The 23212-nt window shown below is 39.4% G+C and overlaps 1 protein-coding gene across 3 annotated transcripts in view; it reads left to right on the top strand.

Annotated features, from left to right (window-relative positions):
- Window positions 1-17069, top strand: part of SLC6A15 (solute carrier family 6 member 15) — a 49273-nt gene extending 32204 nt beyond the window's left edge. For all 3 annotated transcript variants that reach the window (XM_045008727.1, XM_045008710.1, XM_045008720.1), the window contains exons 6-13: window positions 2213-2394; window positions 5094-5204; window positions 7854-8095; window positions 8200-8392; window positions 8824-9016; window positions 11576-11735; window positions 15069-15231; window positions 15982-17069. In XM_045008727.1, coding sequence (XP_044864662.1) covers window positions 2213-2394; window positions 5094-5204; window positions 7854-8095; window positions 8200-8392; window positions 8824-9016; window positions 11576-11735; window positions 15069-15231; window positions 15982-16353 — 1616 coding nt within the window. In that variant the 3' untranslated portion in view covers window positions 16354-17069. The remainder of the gene's footprint in view (window positions 1-2212; window positions 2395-5093; window positions 5205-7853; window positions 8096-8199; window positions 8393-8823; window positions 9017-11575; window positions 11736-15068; window positions 15232-15981) is intronic.
- Window positions 17070-23212: the final 6143 nt, after the last annotated feature.

The raw sequence follows: 23212 nt of genomic DNA, 5'->3' as shown, positions 1-23212 counted from the left end.
TTAAACCTTGGGTCGAGTGCTGTAGCTAACTTTAGAAATCTCACATTGGTACCTTCTTTGCATTTTGTCAAATCTGCTGTAAAACTGTTCTTAAAATGAACATGTGCTGGGTCATCATCCGAGACTGCTATAACATGAAATATATGGCAGAATGCGGGTAAAACAGAACAGGAGACATACAGTTCTCCCCCAAGGAGTTCTGTCACAAATGTAATTAATGCATTATTTTTGTAATGACCATCATCAGCATGGAAGCATGTCCTCTGTAATGGTGGCCTAAGCATGAAGGGGCATACGAATGTTTAGCATATTTGACACGTAAATACCTTGCAACGTCCGCTACAAAAGTGCCATGTGAATGCCTGTTCTCACTTTCAGGTGACACTGTAAATAAGAAGCAGTCAGCATTATCTCCCATAAATGTAAACAAACTTGTTTGTCTTAGTGATTGGCTGAACAAGAAGTAGGACTGAGTGGACTTGTAGGCTTTAAAGTTTTCCATTGTTTTGTTTCTGAGTATAGTTATGTAACAAAAAATCTGCATTTGTAAGTTACACTTTCATGATAAAGATATTGCGCTAAAGTACTTGTATGAGGTGAATTGAAAAATACTACAGTAAAAGCTGTTTTAGCTGGCACTTCACCAGCTGGAAAGCTCTATAAACCAGCATTTCTGATCTTCATTGACATTCCAGTTTATAGTCTGGTTGCTGTGGGGCCAGCAGGGGCTTGGGGCGCAGGAGGGGATGTGGAGCGTGGGCCCTAGGAGGGAGTTTGGTTGTGGGCGGGGGTTTGGGGCGTGGGAGGGAGTGCCGTGACTTGTCCCGGCTGCTCCTAGGCCGAGGCGCGGCAAGCAGCTCTGTGTGCTGCCCACGTCCTTCCCCGAGCACTAGCAACACAGCTTCCATTAGCTGGGAACTGCAGCCAATGGGAGCTGCGGGGGCGGCGCCCGTGCGTGGAGGCTCAGGCAGTGCGCAAAGCTGCCTGCTGTACCTTCATGTAGGAGCAGCTGGGACAGGTCACCACTTGCGGGGACCCACTCAAGGTGAGCAGCCCCGAGATCTGGCACCCCGCACCCTGTCCCGTGCCCCAAACTGCTGCCCCAAGCCCCATCCTGCACCCAGACTTCCTCCCAGAGCCCGTGCCCCACACCCCCTCTCCCACCCAAACTCCCTCCCTCTTAGTTAACCAGCATTTTTCACTTACCAGCACCCCCTATTCGCCCAACATGCTGGACAAAACAGCTTTTACTGTATTTCTTTTATCATTTTTACATTGCAAGTATTTGTAATAAAAATATTAATATCAAGTGAGTACTGTACACTTTATATTCTGTGATGTAATAGAAATCAATATTTTTGAAAATGTAGAAAAACATCCACAAATATATATTAAATTTCAACAGTGCGAGTGCAATTAATTTTTTTAATGATGATTAATTTTTTTGAGTTAATCACATGAGTTAACTGCGATTAATTGACAGCTCTACTTTTTTTTAATCTACTAGTCTTTAAGTAACACCTAAGATTAATGTAACTGAAAGAGACTAGATAAAAAGATATATTTTCTCTGTATTTTCCAGTTAGTTTGCTTTGCATATTTGACAGCATGCCATGTATAGTCTGTTTCCATGGGTGGCGGGTCGACCCCTGTTTGAGAAACCCTGACCTAGTACATCCCATCACACACCCTTATTTGAAAATGGCTTCACCATATTTATTTCAAAATTAACATCATCCACATTTCAAAATAACTTTATAATAAATTACTTTCCATAATGATAATGGAAAACCTGGCATATGATTCACAACTTCATAATGCAGAAAGTCTAATTTATGCATAATTGATTAAATTCAACTTTGTGCAGAAAACTATGTCCAAGGCGTATGCACTACTCAAAGCCCTATTTTGAGGACTTAAGTGATTCATAGGCTTTGGGTTGGTGTTCTGCGCATGAATTAATTTCACTTCCGGGGAGTACAGTTGGGTATTTTTTCAAGGGCCTTATTCGAAACTTTCCATTCAGTAGGCCTCAGATTCCATCTTTGAACTGTGATATTTTCATATTAATAGACTTTAAAATGATGCCCCCATGGTAATAAAATATATAAGAACTAATTCAAGGTTGCTGTGATGCTTTGCTGTAAGAGTGTGAAAGTACTTTTTACCCAACGTCCAAAGATCAATAATGATTTGTTGCCTTTTTTGCCAGTTGTGGAGCCTGAGTGTGAAAAAAGCTCTGCTACCACCTATTACTGGTACAGAGAAGCACTGAACATTTCCAACTCTCTCTCAGAGAGTGGGGGTCTGAACTGGAAAATGACTCTCTGCTTGCTGGCTGCCTGGATTCTGGTTTGCCTGGCAATGATCAAAGGCATTCAGTCTTCAGGCAAAGTGAGTATATTCTTTGTCTTAATTACAGTGTTTTACTTTCTGTACATTCTTACTTGCCACTTCCTTTGCCTAACCTCTCATAAAATCTGCACAGGCAGACTAAAGGCTGTGACTCATCTAGCATTTTCATAATCTCAGGTAGAGAACTGTTGGTACCTAAGCATTAAAACTGTAGACATAATGTTTGGTTATAGAGAGAGAGGGAGTGCTGAAGTCTGAGAATTCATTTGACATAAATAATGCAGGTAATTTCACCTCTGTTTTATTGTATCATGTATGTTTGTGTGTCAGATAAAGAGGTGAGATGGCTCCTACCACATCCATGCCCATTTACAGGATGATAGATTGGTTCCTTATGATCCGTTATCATTTTGTTCCCCTGTCTCACAAGGGTCCATGCTGCTGTAACATCCTTGATCATGAGGGCTGGATACAGCTCCCTTTGGAAGCCTTCATTGTTTCTTTTCGACCTTTTTGATTAGCCATCCCCTTTTGCTGCTGCTGTTGAGGAGGAGAGCGATAGATGCCACAGAGTAATTCTCATGCTTGAACTCTCTCTCATGTGCGCTGTCTGTGTCAAAGAGTCATTTGGGCCAGCAAGAAAGTAAAAGAGAGCACAAGCAGGAAAATGACTCTATAGTCCAGTAGTTAGAGCACTGGGAGGTGGGGACTGAGGATCCAGCCCTCCTGTGTCAATGACTAATTATCCAGAGTGCGCAGCTTCAGCAGGAGAGAGCTCCCACATCAGAATATGCCATAGCCTAGTGGCAGATCCCTGCTCAAATCCCTTTACCTCCTCAGGGAGGGTGGGTCTTGAACTGTGAGTCTCCCACATGCCAGGAGAATACCTTAACCACTGGGCTAAATGTTAAGAGGGAAGGTGTCCTCTTCCTTCTTCTCCTGTCTATTTTGTGTAAACTCACCTGAGGGGCTCAATCCATTAGCTGTGTTTGGAGGCTGTCCACCATCAGGCACACACATGACTGAGAAGACAGAAAGCCAGTCTTCCCTGGATATGTGAATCGCTCTGGGGATTAGGTGGGAGATAGGCATGCAGGCGCCTAGAGAGAGGCAGCAATGTACATTCTTAGAGGAAGAATCATAGGTGCCTAGGGAAATTTTACAGTAAAATCTTAGTTGCTGAGTGAGTTTAGGCACCTACAGGGGTCAGTGGAAATTGTATGCATCACAGTAAAGCTTAAAACTGGGACTGTCAACAAAGTTACACATGAGTGTAAATGTTTACAGGGTTGGGTCCTAAATCGGGCTGTCTCAACTAGCATTTAGGAAGGAGACACCTGAGGAATGCTGCAGGAAGGTCTGAAGTTTATGGAGGGGCATTTTGGGATGGACCTAGAAGGTGGCAATGGCAATAATCCTCTCCCCAGGTTCATCCTCCAGTTATTCCTGATCCTAAGTGAGTCTACAAAATTTGTATTTAACATGACTGGAAGTACTCACCTAGAACTTCCACCCATAATCTGCTCCCCTGGAGGCAAGAGGACTGAGTCAAATGTCAGGCTGTATTATAAAATACTAGCCAAATTTAAGGGAATTCATCTTTCCTCTACATACAGCCCCAGATAAGAAAAAAAAAATGCCCTTAAGACTGGCTGGTTCTGGCACCTCATTGTTGACAGAATCATCTGCTCAGTTCTTTGGGATCAGAAAATTTTGTGATAGGATGTTACATTAGATCATGGGGAATTATCACATGCCTCTTTAGCATATTCCAGTAACAGAAATGATTTAAGTGTGGCCTGTTTTGACACATAATGAAACGATTGAGCTTTTCAAGCACCAAACCCATTTACTAGCCTTTTCAAGAACAGATAAGGAATGAAAGATAGCATTTCACTTACTGGATACTGTTTTCTTTCCAGTATGAGATCAGATAAGTTAACAATAAAGCCAAAAGATATTTATCACAAGGGGTTGCAAGTACCTCCGAAAATTAAGCTTTATGCTTGTAAAACCAAATGAAGTCAGCCCTCAAGTATAAGGTAAAAACCTGGTCCTTAGCTGCATTGATGCTGTAGAGTGTAGGAATAGGGTTCTCCTGGCTCAGAAAGTTGGTCTGGATTGTATTCTAGGGCTCTAAAGTGTACTAACTTCTGTGCCTACTAACCCAGTGAGATGTGATCTTCTGGTGAGGGGGAATGGTCCAATCCCTATGCAACATGGCTCAAATCCCATGGATTCTGGGGCATTTGCACACGGTTTTGGGCTCCCCTTCCTTCTTGGCAATACACATTATTTGGTGGGGTGAACCCACTAAGCTACCTGTTATCCCCCTTCCAAAGGGAGTACAAGTTGCAGATTATAACAATGCTGCAAAAAGCAGCCACTTTCTTCATCATGATTTCTGCCTGAAACAGAGTCCTTAAGAGTGGCTGCTCCCCATTCCTCTCATCAGGACTGACATACCCATTGGATTTCCATGGAACCCCAATTCTGTGTTGTTCAACCAACCAGAGCAGATATTGTACTATAACTGTTTCTGCAATTTGGGGAACCATTTGAGAAATGTTACCTTGCTTTTGCTCCTTTCTGCACCATAGAGGGGAACAGAGAGTCTGTCTTGCAATTTAATCTTGGTCATGCAATTGTACTATGAAAGGGCACTGACTATAGAAAATGAAACTCTGGGGGAAAAAAAGCCATGCATGTCTTTTTAATGTTCTTTTAATGTTTTTCAGATCATGTATTTTAGTTCCCTTTTCCCTTATGTGGTACTTATATGCTTTCTAGTCAGAGTACTGCTCTTAAATGGTTCCATGGATGGAATTCGTCACATGTTTACACCTAAGGTATGTGCTTCGTTTCCATTGAATGTGCACATATTGCTTCAATGGCAAATTGTTCATTTATGAATTCTTTGAATAATAAAACACTGGGCTTAGCAGCCTTCTTTCAGGGCCTGCTCCTGTTCCCATTGTAATAAATGGGAAATTTTTCATTGACTTCAGTGGCACAGGATCAAGCCCTTAGAGCCTACCTGCTCAGAAATACATACAGGATCTGTTCCTGTTTCTATACAAGTCAGTTCTACAGTTGAGTTAAGTGGAAGCAGGACTGGCCCTCACAGATGAATATTAAATAATATATGATAAAACTGAAGGGGTCATTGTGGCCAGAGAAAAACAACAAGAAGGTTACCCCTTGTTTGAATGTCGGGAGCACCATCAGTAGGTTAAAATGACCCGTGTTAGCAATCGTATTGTTTTTTACTTGCATGATAGTAATGCTAAGAGTCGCTAACTGAGATCCAGGCCCATTATGCTAGGCACTGTACAAACACATAGTGAGAGACAGTCCGTGCCCTAAATTAGCTTACCAGCTAAATAGACAAGACAGTTGCCAGGTGGTTGTGAGGAACTGTTATCCCAATTTCTACAGATGGAAAACCAAGGCACAGAGATATTAAGTGACTTGTCCACGGTCATACAGGAAACCTGTAGCAGAGGCAGGAATTGAACTGAGAGCTCCTGAGGTGTAGTTCAGTGCTTTAACTGAGAGCTCCTGATTTGGAATTCAGTGATTCAAGCACAAGACTATCTTTCTTTTAAACACTCTGGCGCCAGATCCTGAAGGAAGCTAAGCGCCCCAGCTCCCACTGAGCAAAAGGGATTCAGCATCTCTTAGGAGTTGGCCCATCATGATTTAAACATAGTGATGAGTACATTACAAATAATACTCATGATTTTTTTTATTAAAAGAGTTTAGTAATAAAATTGTTCAAATAAATAATGTTTAAAGAAAAAAATATATTCTTAATATTTTCTATTGGTCTCCAGATATGTGTCTCAAAACCTGATTTTCATTACTATCGAGTGATGGTGTAAATACAGGAGGGGGATAATGTTGTTTGCAGTGTATATAACCAGAAGATTGTCACTTGAACATTGGCTTGATGTAGATAGAGTAGCAAACAAAATATATATGGGCCTGATTCAAAGCCCATTAAAGTCAGCTACTAGGGCAGAAATATCACATTGTGTGGAGAAATGTTTCCTTATACTGCACAAAAACTGAAATGAAAATGCTCTATATTAACAGAGTAAATAAAAATGTGAAAAAAATGTTCTGACATGCTGGTAGGAATTGAGTGTATATTTAGCTCCATCTAGTGAGCAAGCACTAGAAATGATTCTGTGATAGATACACACAACATTTGAAGTATCTGTAGAGTACAGCATGTCTGTTTGTACAATTTGTAATTACAGTACTGTTCATCTTTACAGAAAAATATATATTTCCACCTTCACACTAAAGATCCATTTGTCAGGATTTTCAGGATTTATGAAAAAAGCTCCTTTACAGTTTACATATGATATATATAATCTTTCTGATTTTTACAGGAAGTTGCAAACTTTTCTAAAATTGTATTAAAGTAACTGGAGGCATATTTTGCTTAAAGTAAAGAAAAACAATAAATTAATATAACTGTTTTGATGCTTTTATTTTCTTATAAAACTAATGAAATTTAAATACAAAGTATGTCATCAAAATTAAGGTCTTTTAATGTTATATATAATTTCATAACATATTTGTGAAGGTATGGTTCAGTTTGATCTCAGTAGACAAATCCAATATGTCCAACTTAACCATCAGCTTCTGACCTTCTTTGAGATCTATGGAAGAAAAACAACATATAAGAACTAAACAGTGTTGTTATTCCGTTGTGATCTACTAATTGGGTAGATCCAAGAAAAACAGGTGATGGAGTATAAATTATCTAGTTTCACCAAAGGCATTCATTGAAATTGGATTGGCTGAAGAAGCAATTCAAATGGAATTTACAATCAATTTTCAGTACAGGGCCAAATTTTCACTTGGATATGTGATCTATTTAAGTCAGTGAGAGGTTTATGTGTATATTGAAAGACAGAATTTGACCCACGGATATCAGCATAGGTTATAGCGGCCAGAGTTTATTCTGCTTGTTGAATCTTTCTGCACAGACTATAACGTAAGTGCATTCACAGAACTCTCTCTTGTTAACACAACAAAATTCCACATGATCCTTCATGTAATTCATTTTTGCTATTCAAACAATCTTCAACATACTTTATTTAAATTTTATAAAGGAAACATATCCCAAAATATCTTAACAATTGCAACTCAAATCAATTAAGCCAGTTAAATTGGAAACGTACTACAATGTGGCCTCCAATATAAGGGTACAACTAGCTACTATTTTAACAATGAACATAACTGGCCAATAGTGGCTCATTATGTTCCTCTTGGACTGTGTGTAAAGCCAGTGGAAATCTTGGTCCATACATTCCTCCAGTGGTATAGTTAATATTCAGCTTTTGTTCTAATACTGTATAAATAAATTTGTGCTTTAGCATTTTAGTTTGTGTGGGTTATTTTATAGGGTTGTATGTTGTCTATCCATACAAAAGAAGTACTGTATTTTGTAGCTGACGTATATTGTGTCTAATTTCAAACAGCTTGAAATAATGCTGGAGCCCAAGGTCTGGAGAGAAGCTGCTACTCAGGTGTTCTTTGCCTTAGGGCTTGGATTTGGTGGAGTCATTGCCTTTTCAAGCTACAACAAGAGAGACAACAACTGCCATTTCGATGCTGTTCTGGTGTCCTTCATCAATTTTTTCACTTCTGTGCTGGCAACTTTGGTGGTGTTTGCTGTTCTGGGCTTCAAAGCAAATATCATAAATGAGAAATGCATTACCCAGTATGAATATTCATTTCTTTTCTTCATTTTTATGGTATATTTCACTTAGGAATTCACACAAGAAATCCTCTGATTTATTATCACTATTCCATTGTGTTTTCCAGAAATTCAGAAAAGATTTTAAATCTTTTGAAAATAGGCAATCTGAGCCAGGATATGATCCCCCATCATATCAATTTCTCTAGCATTACAGCAGATGATTACAATTTAGTTTATGACATCATTCAAAAAGTTAAAGAAGAAGAATTTCCGGCTCTTGGCCTGAAATCCTGTCAGATTGAAGATGAACTTAATAAGGTTAGAATGATGTTTGTGTCTTCAGTACAAAGATTATGAATGATTAGGTATTTTATTAACCATCTGTTACTGTGTATAAAGAATGCAGTATTGGATATCTAAAATTGGCTTTATTTTCTGAGCAGCCCCTCATCTGTAAACAGATGGGCATCATCTAAAGCCCCAATCAGATTTTTTGGATCAGTCCCCTAATCAATGTCTCTGCATTGAGCTACTGTATGCTATGGTCAACATATACTGATCCTGAAATAATAAAATATAATGAGCCTGATTTTCAGACATTTAGAGCATGCAATATTATGGGTGGGAGGCAGAATTTGTGTACACAAGCTTACAAATATATGTAAATAAATACTGACCCACTGTTACTTTAACTCACAGTTTGCTCTGTTGTCTCCATTAATCATCTCATGTGGATTTCTTATTGGCAGGCTGTTCAAGGCACCGGTTTAGCTTTTATTGCCTTTACAGAAGCAATGACCCACTTCCCTGCTTCTCCTTTCTGGTCAGTGATGTTCTTCCTCATGCTGGTAAATTTGGGACTTGGCAGTATGTTTGGAACCATTGAAGGAATCATCACACCAATTGTTGATGCCTTCAAAGTGAGGAAAGAAATTCTTACTGGTGAGTTTTACAAGTTTTCATCTCTCATTAGCCCAATAAAATAGGTCTTCTCCTTACTTCTTTGGAGAAGAATAAGAGGTATTTCATGTTTTTATTAGCATGAAGAGTTGCACCACAGAGTATAGCATAGTGTAATTTAACTGCAGTCCAGTCTGTACTCTCTATTCCCCACCACCATATACTTAGCTCCATAAAGAATTTTTACTGTGTGTAACTCAAGTTGTGTAACAGTTTCCATTGTGAGCTCCTTTAAAGTCAGTCATTCTTAAGTCTCCCAAAATGTTCGCCATTCAAGCATAGACAAGTATGACAATGTAAATAAAAAAGAATGAAAAAAATAAATATAAGATGCTAAAAGTTATGCACAAAGAGGAATGAAAGTTTCACATGCAGCCTTAATAGTGGCTTGTCCTGATTTATGAGTGATTAATGGGGCATCCTGAACCATCTTTTACTAATCTTTTCTTTAGATAGAGGAAAAAATTAGGTAAAGAAATAAGCAGTGAGATGAAATTTGCAGTACAAAAAGTCTATAGAATTACCACAGTGGACTAAGCAAATTGCCCACTCACTCTGATAGCCTACTGCCAGAAATGTTCTATGTCAGATATTTATGAGGAAGATAGCATCCCTGCACACACCATTCATAAAAAATACATTTTTACTGAGAGTTAGGCCTGGCCAGTAATGAACTGGGCTCCCATGGGCTCCTATACAATTTTGAAAATCCCACTAGGCACCTGTCTAAATCTTAGGTGCCTGAATAGCTTTAAAAATCTGGCCTTGGAGGACTTAGTTAACAAGTAGTGCTTAAAAGGAAACATGTGCTTCAGTTGTTTGCTCGATCAGGGCCTTACAATTTTCACAAAGGCTAATCAGCAGATATTCATGAGTGCTGAGCCATTGAATAGAAATGCTCACCACTTCTGAAAAACAGCCCATAAGTTCTTTTGCTTCTTTAAAACCCTATCAAATAACTTGTGTAACATTAATATAGTTTGAAAATTAGCTATTTGTTCTGAATGTGTATATGAATGCCTTGTTGCCACGTACTACAATTTTAGCACTTCACAATAAAATGTTTTCAGAATTGATCTCTAACCTCCAAATTCTACCCTGGATTATATCTCATACTGTGCCAGTTGAATTGCACAGCATAAACACCAATAGGAGAATTTGGCATAAAAAGTCATAGATACTAAAGTGTTCCTGCATTTGTAACTTGCAGCATTATGGGCCTGATTCAGCAAAGCACTTAAGTATCTTCGAATCTCCATTGCCTTCACTAAGACTTATCACATGCTTAAATACTTTGGGGTGTATGTGTTCAGTGACATTAGTGCTCTTATCTGAGTCTCCGTATACAGATTGTTGCATACTCTGGCTATATACAACATGAAGGCACAGAGGGAAGAGTTAACAATTCAGGGATAATCTAAAGTCTGAGGGTGGGATTTTCAAAAGCACACAGTATGGGGCTAAATGTGTTTCACTGGAGTCTCTAGGATAACTCCTATTGATTTCAGTGGGAGCAATTAGGCCAGTGCTGAGCCCTTTTGAAGATTCCACCCTAACTTTCCCTGCTTTTGTCAATTTGTGTTGGGTCCTGAATGCTATGGTTAACATCCATTTTTTATTTTAATAAATGTTTCTTCTGCAATGCTTTAATTCAAAACTTTTTTCTCTAAAAGACATTAATAAAGTAAACTGTGGCAACATGACAAAAAAAGATAAATTTATTTTTATATGACCATATTTCTCTTTCCTTACAGTACTTAAGTCAATACATATATTGGCTGGAGTATAACCAGTGGCCCTTATGGGGTACTGTTACACTTTAGGGCCAATCCTACAAGTCTTCTCTGTTCGGAGTACAGCCAACTTCAAATTCTTCCAGAATTTGTCTCACTGTATTACTAATGGAGGGTCCAGTCCTGCTCCCACTGAAGCCAATGGCAGAAATCCCATTGACTTTCATCATTGAATTTCATTGACTTTGGGACGGAGATTTCCGGCTGGACTTTAGAAGGAGAAAAGGTTGTGATGCTGTTGCTTTGAAAGCAAGTAAATGCAAATAGTTCCCATGGCAAGTGAATGCAATTTGAATCAAGGTGACAGTGAATGAGACTACCTAGTAAACCTATATAGTTGTTTGGTTTTGAAAAATGTGGTCTAAAATTTTGACGCACTTAACTTTAGTTGATGGAAAGAGAGAACTAAGGACCAGTTCACAGCATGCACTGCATTAAGTGTACCGTTTTCCTGGATTCTACCCTTACATTCACTTTAAGTGTCTAATGATAAATAATCCTTGATTCAGCAAAGAACTTATTTTGCTGAACCAGGGCTGCCTTACATTCTAGGAATTACTTCAAATTTTTGACTGCTTGCTGGCTTCACTGTGCCAGTGCAAAGGTGGGAAGAAAAGAAGGGAAAACTAGTGTCAATAGTTAATAAAGCAAAACAATAATTATTTTGATGTTTGGTAACTTTCTTTCTTCCTTCCTTTCTCTGATGCATGATTATGGTTACAATTCTAATTTCTGTCCTTTGTTCCAGTCATCTGCTGTCTGGTGGCATTTTTAATTGGCCTGATCTTTGTGCAGCGCTCTGGAAATTATTTTGTCACAATGTTTGATGATTACTCTGCTACTCTGCCTCTGCTTATTGTGGTCATTTTGGAGAATATTGCCATTTCTCAAGTTTATGGGATAGACAAGTAAGTTCAGGAAATGGAGTCGCTCCTTTCTGTGATCGTTAATATGTTGATGCTATTCATCGTTATCCTTATTATTGTTTTAGTTGTATAGGATCAACAGCCTGCTGGATGAGGTAAAGACAGATCCTTGCCCAAAGAGCTTTTAAATGATCTAGGCAGCATACAAAAACAGAGAAGGAAAAGGGAACGATGAACTGAAGAGTGCAATCAAGCCTTCATCTTGGGGTTGTTTTTTTTCTTGTGTGTGTAGGTGCATTATTTATGGTAGGTTATGGGTGTCAGGGTGGGTGAGCCTGTGCTTGTAGGACTCCTGAGGGAAGTGCGTTTTTAAGGATGGATTTGGAGAATATATTGGACCAGGGTAGGAAGAGGGTTCTAAATCTATGGGGGCAGTATGGAAGAAGGCCTGCAAGCACGAGTAGTAGAGGGACACAGAGGGTTGATTAGACCAGTGCAACAGAGATGAGGAAGTCAGTGGCAAGAGACAAGGTCAGAGAGATGGGCAGGATGAGAAAGGTCCTGAAGTCAAGGAAGAGGATTATAAATTTGATCTACACAGCAAGGGGAAGCCAATGGAAGGATTTCAAGAAGAGCTAAACATACTTAGAGTAGTGGGTGAGGAACAATATATGATTTTTAACAGATTGAATTATTTGACAATATGACATGAGAGGTAGTCTCTCAAGTTGGAAGGCGCCAGCCCATTTAAGTCTTTTTAGGTCAAAATCAACACATTAATTAGACTAAATACAGAATTAACAGTCAACCAGTGCAGATCCTGGAACTGTAATGTCACACACTCTCATCAAGGTGTACTACTTACTAGACTGGCTACTGCGTACTACACCAGCTAAAGTTTCTAGATTGAGTCAAGGTAAAGTCCCATGCAAAATGCATTGCATTAATCTAGTCTTGAGGTGTCACAGGCATGGATCAGGGTACCCAGATCCAAATTAAAAGAAAACTGTTTCAATCAACTAGTCAGCACAGATGATGAAACGAATATGGCTTTGTTGTAAATCTAGTCTCAGATTTAATAATCATGAAGCATTGACCCTACATATGTCAAATGCATTTGTCTCCTGTCTTGATTTATCAGTCCGAGGTATTACTTTGGCAGTGGTTCCACAGGGGATCCTGATGATTCAACTGAAAGTGTCTGTGAGTCACGGCATGTACTGTAGTCCAGCATTCAAACGGACCTTTGAACTCATTGCTAAGCTCTATACATCACTCATAGTGTATATTTCCCTGCACTAAGCTTAGTACGGAACCCAATATTATTTGCAGAGACCACCTGAAAAGCACTCAAACTGCTATTGACAAGTAGCTATTAATTATCAGGCCTAGAAGCTTCAGTCAAAGGTCAGGACCACATTGTGGTAGATGCTGGGCAAACATAGTACAAAAAGGCAGCGCCTGTCCCATAAAGCTAATAATCTAAGTGTAAGAAAAGAGACAGCAGGTGGATATAGACTGATGGGGAACACAGGGAAACATGAGACAATATTGATCAGCCTGATAGGCAGCGGTCTCAGCACAGCACCTATCCCTCAAGTTTTCTGTAGGCATCACAGCAAAGGAGACTTTGGGGGAGGTGACCTTGTGGATGCTTATGTGGAGTGCCTCCCAAGCATGAGGAGCAGCATAGGAGAAAGTAAGAAAGTGTTTGAAAATGTAACAAGTGGGTGATGAAGGCTGTCATCATTGACAGATCAGAGGCAGGAGATGACATCTTGATCTTATATGAGAGATGATAAGTAGTGTGGGGATAGGTCATGAAGAATCTTAAAAGTGAAGACAAGTAGCTTATGTTTGCTATGGTGGAGAAAGGGGAGCTATATACCAAGGGTTAAAGACATTTGTGAAATCAGTTATTTTCACTAGTTTTAACTATGTCCTTTGCTCACAATGAAGTATATTTTCAGTGGTATGTTTCCAGGAATTAGATGAGATTTTATGTCATAGTAACCTTGCATAGGGCATTTCTTCCACAATGTCAATTACAGTAGAAACATTTTGTTACAGTAACATTCAAATAGGGAAATGAAACAGCAAAGGAGTTAAAATGCTATCAGAGTTTGCTGACCAAACCCAAAAGGAACCAGTTCTAAGTTAACATTCTCATTTTCTGCTGACATTGGAGTATGTGTACTTTTTCATCAGAAAGTCCTAAAACAATAGGCTTGGTTCAAAACATATGTTGCACTACCAAGGAACAGTGGCAGAGTCAAGACCTCACACAGTCATTCAACAACTGATAAGGTGCAAAATGGTAGCTTGTTGATAATGTAAATTATTATAATATATAGCTCACTTGAATTCAAAATTAGTTTTGTAACACCTATTTTGTCCTTTCTGGTTCCCTACTTGTGTGTGAATTCAAAAGTAATGGCATATGCCTAAATAGATATCCCAGCACAATATAAACACTTCAGTAGGTTTTGAGTTGGGTTCAGGGTAATATTTCTTTTTACTGGTTTGGGGTAGCATCTTTGAACTAGCAGACAGTTGCAAGAATGGGTTGGAAAAGCTTATAACAGTGGGTTTTTTTCCCCTAATGTATCACTCCTAAACACCAGTGTTAAATCTTTCTGAGCTGAACACTGTGGATTTTCACAATGATTCATCAACATTAAAAATATGTTTCTTACTTATTTTAGGGTCATCTAATCAGGAGCGGCTCTAGCTTTTTTGCCGCCCCAAGCACGGCAGGCAGGCTGGCTTCGGCGGTTTGCCTGCGGGAGGTCCCTGGTCCTGCGGCTTCGGCGGCTTGCCTGCGGGAGGTCCGCCGGTCCTGTGGCTTCGGCGTACCCGCCACCGAATTGCCGCCGAATACGCAGGACCGGCAGACCTCCTCCAGGCAAGCTGCCGAAGCTGCAGGACCGGGGACTTCCCACAGGCAAGCTGCCGGAGGCTGCCTGACTGCTGCCCTCACAGGGACTGGCAGGGCGGCCCCCGCAGCTTGCCGCCCCAGGCACACGCTTGGTGCGCTGGTGCTTGGAGCCGCCGCTGCATCTAATCTATATTTGTGACACACCAGGAACTAAACATTGGCCTAACATCATTCATTTAGGGATCACACTCATTTCTGCTTGTGGCTTAATCAGGATTCAAACGTAAGTTTTCTAGCACTCTGAGTGAACTTGATCTGAGCTGATTCAACCCTTATTAATATAGGTACTATTTGTAAACCATACAATTGATTTAAGTGCAGATATTTCTATTTTTACCTTTTATTGGTGTGCTGATTGTTGCAAATTAGCTGATATGTCTCAACTACATACACTCAAAACCTCAGTTTCTGAACTAATAATGTGCATTTCCCCCCAGATTTATGGAGGACCTAAAGGATATGCTTGGTTTTTCTCCAAACCAATATTATTACTACATGTGGAAGTATGTTTCCCCTGTAGTATTGTTACTTTTGCTGGTATCTAGTATTGTCCAAATGGGATTAAGTCCTCCTGGTTACAATGCATGGATTGAAGAAAAGGTAAGTAACAACATATACCATTGCCAGAATAATGTAACGTATTTAAAGTGCTTTTGCTAGCCCATGAAAAGACACTTTTGTAATTCATATAGTTCATTCCAAATGTAAACAAGGCCACGTTTGTTTCTAGTTATACTAATACAAAAACATCATTACATTTAATATAGCATTGGTTCTTTCATTTCCAAAAAAGGTAGGCACTGGCTGACACCTCCCTTTTATCTTTGTGTCAGTGCTGATTTGTTGGGTTGCATGTGTGAGAGATAGGGTGAAAGGGGGGAAGTATTAAGGCATTTGTTTGTTTGTTTGAATTAAAGCAGAATACACAGTGGTGGCACTGAGCTAGCATCAGTTGTTTCATCATAGAACTAAATATTCAGATTAGGCATTTAATGGCCACTCCCCTTGAAAGCTGGAACAGCATACCAGTGAACAGCTACTTTATAGAACAATCTATGATTGTCTAGTGTAGTGGGATAAGGACATTCAGTTTCTAGGAAATCTAGCTATACTGTTTTTCAGCAAAGAATTAGTAATGTTCTGTTTTCTAGGGTTTTTTTGCAACATTAGCACTGCTCTTAGTGCTTATTTCATCTCATGTAGCAACACCAAATCTGGGGTTGACAGCTAATCAAAATGTGGGGGAAGTTAATGTGTGATATGAATAGGAGTTTTGCTTGGGTTAGGATTGCAAGCTTTGTCTCTTATTAAGTAACAATGTATTAATTGTCTTTCTCTTGGTCTGCATAGGCTACTGAGGAGTTCCTGAGCTACCCACCCTGGGGAATGATTGTCTGTATATCTCTGATGATATTGGCCATACTTCCTGTCCCTATAGTCTTCATAGTCCGCCGCTGCAATCTTATTGATGATAGCTCTGGTAGTTTGGCTGCTGTATCCTACAAAAGAGGACGGATAATAAAGGAGCCTGTTAATCTAGAGGGAGATGATGCAAGTCTGATTCATGGGAAGATTCCAAGTGAGCAGCCATCTCCAAATTTTGGTAAAAACATATACCGGAAACAGACTGGATCTCCAACTCTGGATACTGCTCCCAATGGACGTTATGGTATTGGCTATCTAATGGCAGATATGCCAGATATGCCAGAGTCTGACTTGTAGCTAGAGAATAAAATCACTTTTTTTTTGTTTATACTGTATCACTAAACATTGGCTCTCTAAGAGAAGTTGTCTGCTTCACTTACTAGAGTGCGATCTCAGGTGCCCCCTAGCTACACTCTTTAAAATATTATGACGGTACATACAGAGTGAAAATTCTCTTTGGATTGATCTTCTGGTTTTATATTGCATTAGAACATAAGAACAGCCATACTGGGTCAAACCAAAAGCCCATCCAGCCCACTATCATGACCTCTGACAGTGGCCAATGCCAGGTGCCCCAGAGAGAATGAACAGAACAGGCAATCATCAAGTGATCCATCCCCAGTCACCCAACCCCAGCCTCCGTCAAACAGATGCCAGGGACACCATCTCTGCCTATCCTGGCTAATAGCCATTGATGGATCTATCCTCCATGAATTTATCTAGTTCTTTTTTGAACCCTGTTATAGTCTTGGCCTTCACAACATCCTCTGGCAAAGAGTTCCACAGATTGACTGTGCATTGTGTGAAGAAATAATTCCTTTTGTTTCTTTTAAACATGCTGCCTATTAATTTCATTTGGTGACCCGCTAGTTCTTTTGTTATGAGGAGTATATAAAACTTCCTTATTTACTTTCTCCACACCAGTCATGATTTTATAGACCTCAATCATATCCCCCCTTAGTTGTCTTTTTTCCAGGCTGAAAAGTCCCAGTCTTATTAATCATGCCTCATATGAAAGCTGTTCCATGGCCCTAATCATTTTTGTTGCCCTTCTGTGAACCTTTTCCAAATCCAATATATATATATTTTTAAGATGGGGCAACCACATCTGCATACAGTATTCAAGATGTGGGCGTACCATGGATTTGTATAGAGGCGTTATGATATTTTCTATCTTATTAGCTATCCCTTTCTTAATGATTCCCAGCATTCTGTTTGCTGTTTTGACTGCTGCTGCACATTGAGTTGATGTTTTCAGAGAACTATTCACAGTGACTCCAAGATCTCTTTCTTGAGTGGTAACAGCTAATTTAGACTGCATAATTTTGTATGTATAGCTGGGATTATGTTTTCCAATGTGCATTACTTTGCATTTATCAACATAGAATTTCATCTGCCATTTTGTTGCCCCATCACCCAGTTTTGTAAGATCCCTTTTGTAACTCTTTGCACTCTGCTTTGGACTTGACTATCTTGAGTGTTGAAGGGAATACACACCACATAAAAAAATCAGTGATGGCCTAGGTCTGTCAAGATAGCCAAGATTTTTTTTTAAATTTAATTTGAAAGCTTTCTGTCTATAAAGTACAGTTGTTACCTCAGTTTGCAGCAATTTCTCAACTGATGTAATATTTCTGACTTGGTTTAACTGAAAATCTCTTTTTTGATGTCAGGTTAACTCCCAAATATTAGAAGTGAGCCTCAAAAATAGTTCACCAAACCCATATTTCTTCACACAATTGTATATACATTATGTAGATATGCTGTACTTATTTTGTTAGCACTGATAATTACTTAGGCTATTAGCTGAGTACAAAATCTTGCAAACTATTTTCTTATGTAACAGCTGTATAGAAAAATAGTATTAGAAAACCAAGGAGGAGGCTTCTAATGGGAATACAAGAAAGATTCCCAGTTCACTGAGGACTGCTTAAGCTGTGGCTGTATATTTTATGTAAAATATTTTCTTTTTCAGTGTGAAAATGATGTAAGAGCGAGTCACTCCAAGACTCTTAAGGATTATGCAGATTCTGCATTTTTTCTAAGCTGTGTGCCTAAAAAAACTTTTCTTGATATTTATTGTGGTTACAAGATTACATATATATTATATTTATATAATATACTTGTAATGTAAATATGTATATTAATACTGTATGTAATGGTTTCAAACTTGAAGCAAGATGGCTTTTTTAATTAGTCTCTTTCTGTTTTGCTTCTGGTTTATGCAAAAAGAAATCCTTGGTTTTTTTAGTGAATAATTGTTAAGAACTGTATGGCATTACATTTTAACCTATGAATAAAGAGAGTGAAAAAAAAGATGTTTATTTGTTATCTCCTGATATGTTTTTATAGTGTAACACTCTTGCCTATCAGCTGGGCTAGCTGAAAGAACAGTGTTCACAAACTGGTGAGAGGTGCTCAAAGCCTGTAAAAGCAAAAATATGTTTAACTGGGAGGTCATGTTTTAATTAAATTACTGCATCAGGAATAAGGGTTTTTATTATTACTACAATAATTTATGTAGCCCTGTAAATGTACATAGCATTTTACAAATCCAGACATATTACATGCCCCAAGGAACTATACACTCAATTCTGCTTTTGCCACAAGTCCTGAGCAAAGAGTAGAGAATGGCTATGTTAGCCAGGAGCAGAACACGGAATCAGATTGTGTCTCTGAGAGGGGAATGCAAGAAAGTCAGAACCACTATCTGGTACTTTGTTCTCCTCCCGTCCCCACTTCCCCTGGGATTGACTTGCAGCTACCATCCTATCCCTGACTGCCCTTCTTTACGTCTACATAGATAGGAGAGTAAGTTGTGAAGGTTGCTTTGCTTCTCTGCTGCTACCGGTGCTTCTGATAGCCCACATAGGTAAGCCTTATGTTTGCTTATTTCTTTGCACAGGTGCATAAGGTGGCTCAAAATTGAACCTTAAGCTATACTACAACAGTGTGTGATTCAGAATAAAATACTTGCATGTGAAAATAAAGGTCCAGAGTAAGCTATGCAACATACAACATGCCCATGAACAACTATTATTTTATTATCAGAGGGGTAGCCGTGTTAGTCTGGTTCTGTAAAAGCAGCAAAGAATCCTGTGGCACCTTATAGACTAACAGACGTTTTGCAGCATGAGCTTTCGTGGGTGAATAAGTATCAGGCATCCGAAGAAGTGGGTATTCACCCACGAAAGCTCATGCTGCAAAACGTCTGTTAGTCTATAAGGTGCCACAGGATTCTTTGCTGCTATTATTTTATTATTTGTCTCTGGGAATAGTTCCACTCAATGCCTGTCCCCCACTTCCCTTAAGATCTTCTGAAATAATTTTCATTAATAGTGATGAAGAAGAAGATCTTCTCAAGTTAGCTAGCAGTGGCTCAGAGAAAAAACATATCAGGTTACTTAACCTTTTTGAATATTGTGCTGCCTCTTATCTGCATAAAATGTGGTCTATGTGGTCTAGCTTACCTGTTGAAACTTACACAGGGCAACTGAAATAGTTCAAAAGAGTCATTCATCAGAGATCTCTGTGGTCAGCAGATGATGTTAGTAATTGTATACTGTCACTGTGCCTCCATGAGTCACAACTCAGAATACCAAATTCAGGACAAACTGCTGAGAAATAGGGCAGACACACCCCAAAACTGGTGGTTATTCTCCCATAAGATATACCATACTAGCAACAAAAAAACCCTTTGGTTTCACTACACTGGCTAACAAGAAGTCAGAAAAGCAGTCTCCTTGGGCATTCCAGTCCTGATTCAACATCCAGGCACTAGACTTAAAGATGAGTAGTTATTTAAAACTTCATCAATTTCATCAATCAAAAATGTTCTTCTGATCCCAAAGGACCAGCCACATATCCAGGTCAATATATAACTCAGATCTTACCCAAAAATCAGGCTGTTGCCCATCCTTTAGTATCTAAAATCTAGAGGTTTGTTGAAAGAAAGGAAGAAAGAAAGGAAGAAAGAAAGAAAGGTGAGAAAATTGTTTAAAGGAATCAAATACATACTGGTTGCTTCCAAATCTCTGGAAGGTCCTCAGTCCTTTGGTTAGAATGCTCCCATTAGTATAACTCCATAGTCCAGAGGGTTGAGGAGGAAAGAGGCAAAATGGAGATGTTTCCAGCATCTTTTATAGCTTCTCTCAAGTGAAGGGAAATCCATTGTTCTCACTGTGGAAAATTACAGGTGACAAGATGGTGTTTGGAGTCACATGGGCAAGTCACATGTCCATGCATGATTTCGCTTAGTCACAGCAGGAAAGTCCATTAAGTGTAGATGGGCATCTTCCATTGTGAGTTAAGTGTTCTTTAATGGGCCACTCAACTCGAATAGTCCCTTCAAGATGTGCAGGCTAAATACTTTGTGGGCATTACCACAGGAACAAACATTTAAAATCCAGGTATAGAGCCAATACTTATAACTTCAAATATAAAAATGACACATGCATACAAATAGCAAAAATCATATTAATCAAATCATACCCTTTCCATAGACACCTTACTTGACATACTTTGTACAAGATTTGTTGTAATGATATAGCAGTGGCAGCAACAATGACCTACATGGTCATATTTTATCAGATAATGTCACATATACCAAAGCAGAATAGCAAGAGACCTAGAGGAAATGTGTACAAAATGTAGAGATGTGCCCAAACCTGCCACATGGAAGCAGCAGAAGTGTAGGAATGTACTATCATCTACAGAGAGAGGGAATGCCAAGATGGCTCAGGGAAAGGCAGTAAGGTCTAAGAGGACACAGGCCTTGACTGCTGGCTAGAGGGTAGAGGGCAGGCCCATGTTCCCATGCCAACCACAGGGAGTAGTGCTATGTGGCAGTGAATGGGAAGACTACCCAGGATTGCTGAGGGAAGACCTTGATACTCCAGAAGGGGACAACACAGATAGTAACCTTGCGAGAGTGCTGTGTTAGAAAGAGGCAGCAGCAGCAGCTTGTGGAGTGAGAGTGGGGCTGCAAATAGAGAGAGAGAGATGGAGAGACAGTGTGCAACTGCAGGAAGGAGTGTCGACCTTGCAAGCTATTCCCTAGAATGCAGGAAGAGGCATCATCCTGGCAGTGACTGGCACTCACTGTCACAACTGAACAAATGAAGATGATCATACTAACATCTGTCAACTGAACTACCCTTTTCCATGGGACAGCCCCTAACACAATATCCTTAGTCCTGGTTAAATTTGCTTTGCCTATTCCAGAAATACAAAAAAGACTTCAATGCAACCATAATCACAGAGTGAAGGATTGTCCCAGTATGGTAGAGGCCATGACATCAAGAGAATCTGTCACCTCTTTCCCCTGTTTCATCTACTTTCTGTAATATTTTTATCCTTTCCTTAAAATGGCCACACATTTAAACTGTTAACTCTTGATTAGTTGCATGCCAACAGCCATACTTTGATTAGCCTGCTATACCAGTTGCATGGAATGTTGTGGGCTACAGGAATCCCTGTGCTCTAATACACATCCTGTCTACTGCCATTCAAATGGTTGGTGCCTACAGCTGCTAAACATCCTCCACTGTTGAAGCTGAGTCCTTTGAAAAACAAAAGTACTGCTGGAAAAATGTAAGTAAGTGTGGAGGTCCTCAAAGAGTCACCTTAAAAATAGAGTGCAAAAGATTCTGTGCAAAATCCCAGCCCTAGGAGACAAGCCAAACATGAATACATACTGCCTTTTTCAATCCCTGGTGAAAGTCCATTGAAATCTCTGTTGAATTACTCCGTGCAGAAGTTTGCCTCAGTGTATGATTTTTGAGTTCCAGAGATCGATTATGCATTGTGTGAAGAAGTCGTTTCTTATGTTTAAGTTTGCTGACTATTAATTTCATTGGGTGACCTCTGGTTCTTTCTTACATGAAGGGGTAAATAACATTTCCCTATTCACCTTCTTCACACCATTCATAATTTCATAAACCTCCATCATATTCCCCTCTTAGTTGCCTCTTTCCTAAGTTGAACAGTCCCAGTCTTTTTAGTCTCTCCTCATATAGAAGTTGTCCCATACCCATAATCGTTTTTGTTGCCCTTCTCTGTACCTTTTCCAATTCTAATATATCTTTTTTTGAGATGGGGTGACCAGAACTGCATACCATGGATTTATATAGTGGCATTATGATATTTTTGGTCTTCTTATCTATCCCATTTTTAATGGTTCCTAACACTCAATGACTCCATTTGAGTGGCAATAGCCAATTTAGACCCCATCATTTAGAATGTTTATCTGGGATTATGTTTTCCAATGTACTTTACTTTGCAGTTATCAACATTGAGTTTCATCTGACATTTTGTTGCCCAGTAACCGAGTTTGTAACTCTTCAGTCAGCTTTGAATTTAACTATCTTGAATAATTCAGTATTGTCTGCGAACTTTGCCAACTCACGGTTTACCATCTTTTCCAGATCATTAATGAATATGTTGAACAGCACTCGTCCCGGTATAGATCCCTGGGGTACAGCACTATTTACCATTTTCCATTGTGAAAACAGATAATTTAATCTTACCCTTTGTTTCCTGTCTTTTAACCAGTTACTGGTCCATGAGAAGTCCATCCTCTCTTATAACGACTGCTTACTTTGCTTAAGAACCGTTTTTATGCGGGACCATTTCCGAAAGCCCACACTATAGCAACTGGATCACCCTTGTCCACATGCTTGTTGACACCCTCAAAGAATTCTAATAGTCTATTGAGGCATGATTTCCCTTTACAAAAGCTGTGTTGACTCTTCCCCAACATATCATGTTCATCTATCTCTGATTATTCTGTCCTTTACTATCATTTCAACCAATGTGCCTCATTTTGAAGTTACCTTACTGGCCTGTAATTGCCTTTATTGCCTCTAGGGCCCTTTTAAAATATCAGTATGACATTAGTTATCCTCCACTCATCTGGTACAGTGGCTGATTTAAGTGATAGGTTACATACCACAGTTAGTAGTTCTGCAATTCGTATTTGAGTTCCTTCAGAACACTTGGGTGAATACCATCTGGTCCTGGTGACTTATTATTGTTTAATTTATCAATTTGTTCTTAAATCTCCTCTGTTAACAACTCAATCTGGGACAGTTCCTCAGATTTGTCATCAAAAAAGAGTGGCTTGGGTGTGGGAATCTCCATCACATCCTCTGTAGTG

Source organism: Mauremys mutica, chromosome 1, assembly GCF_020497125.1.
Source record: "Mauremys mutica isolate MM-2020 ecotype Southern chromosome 1, ASM2049712v1, whole genome shotgun sequence".
In the NCBI taxonomy this organism is placed as follows: Eukaryota; Metazoa; Chordata; order Testudines; family Geoemydidae; genus Mauremys; species Mauremys mutica.
This window is presented reverse-complemented; position numbering and strand designations above follow the sequence as displayed.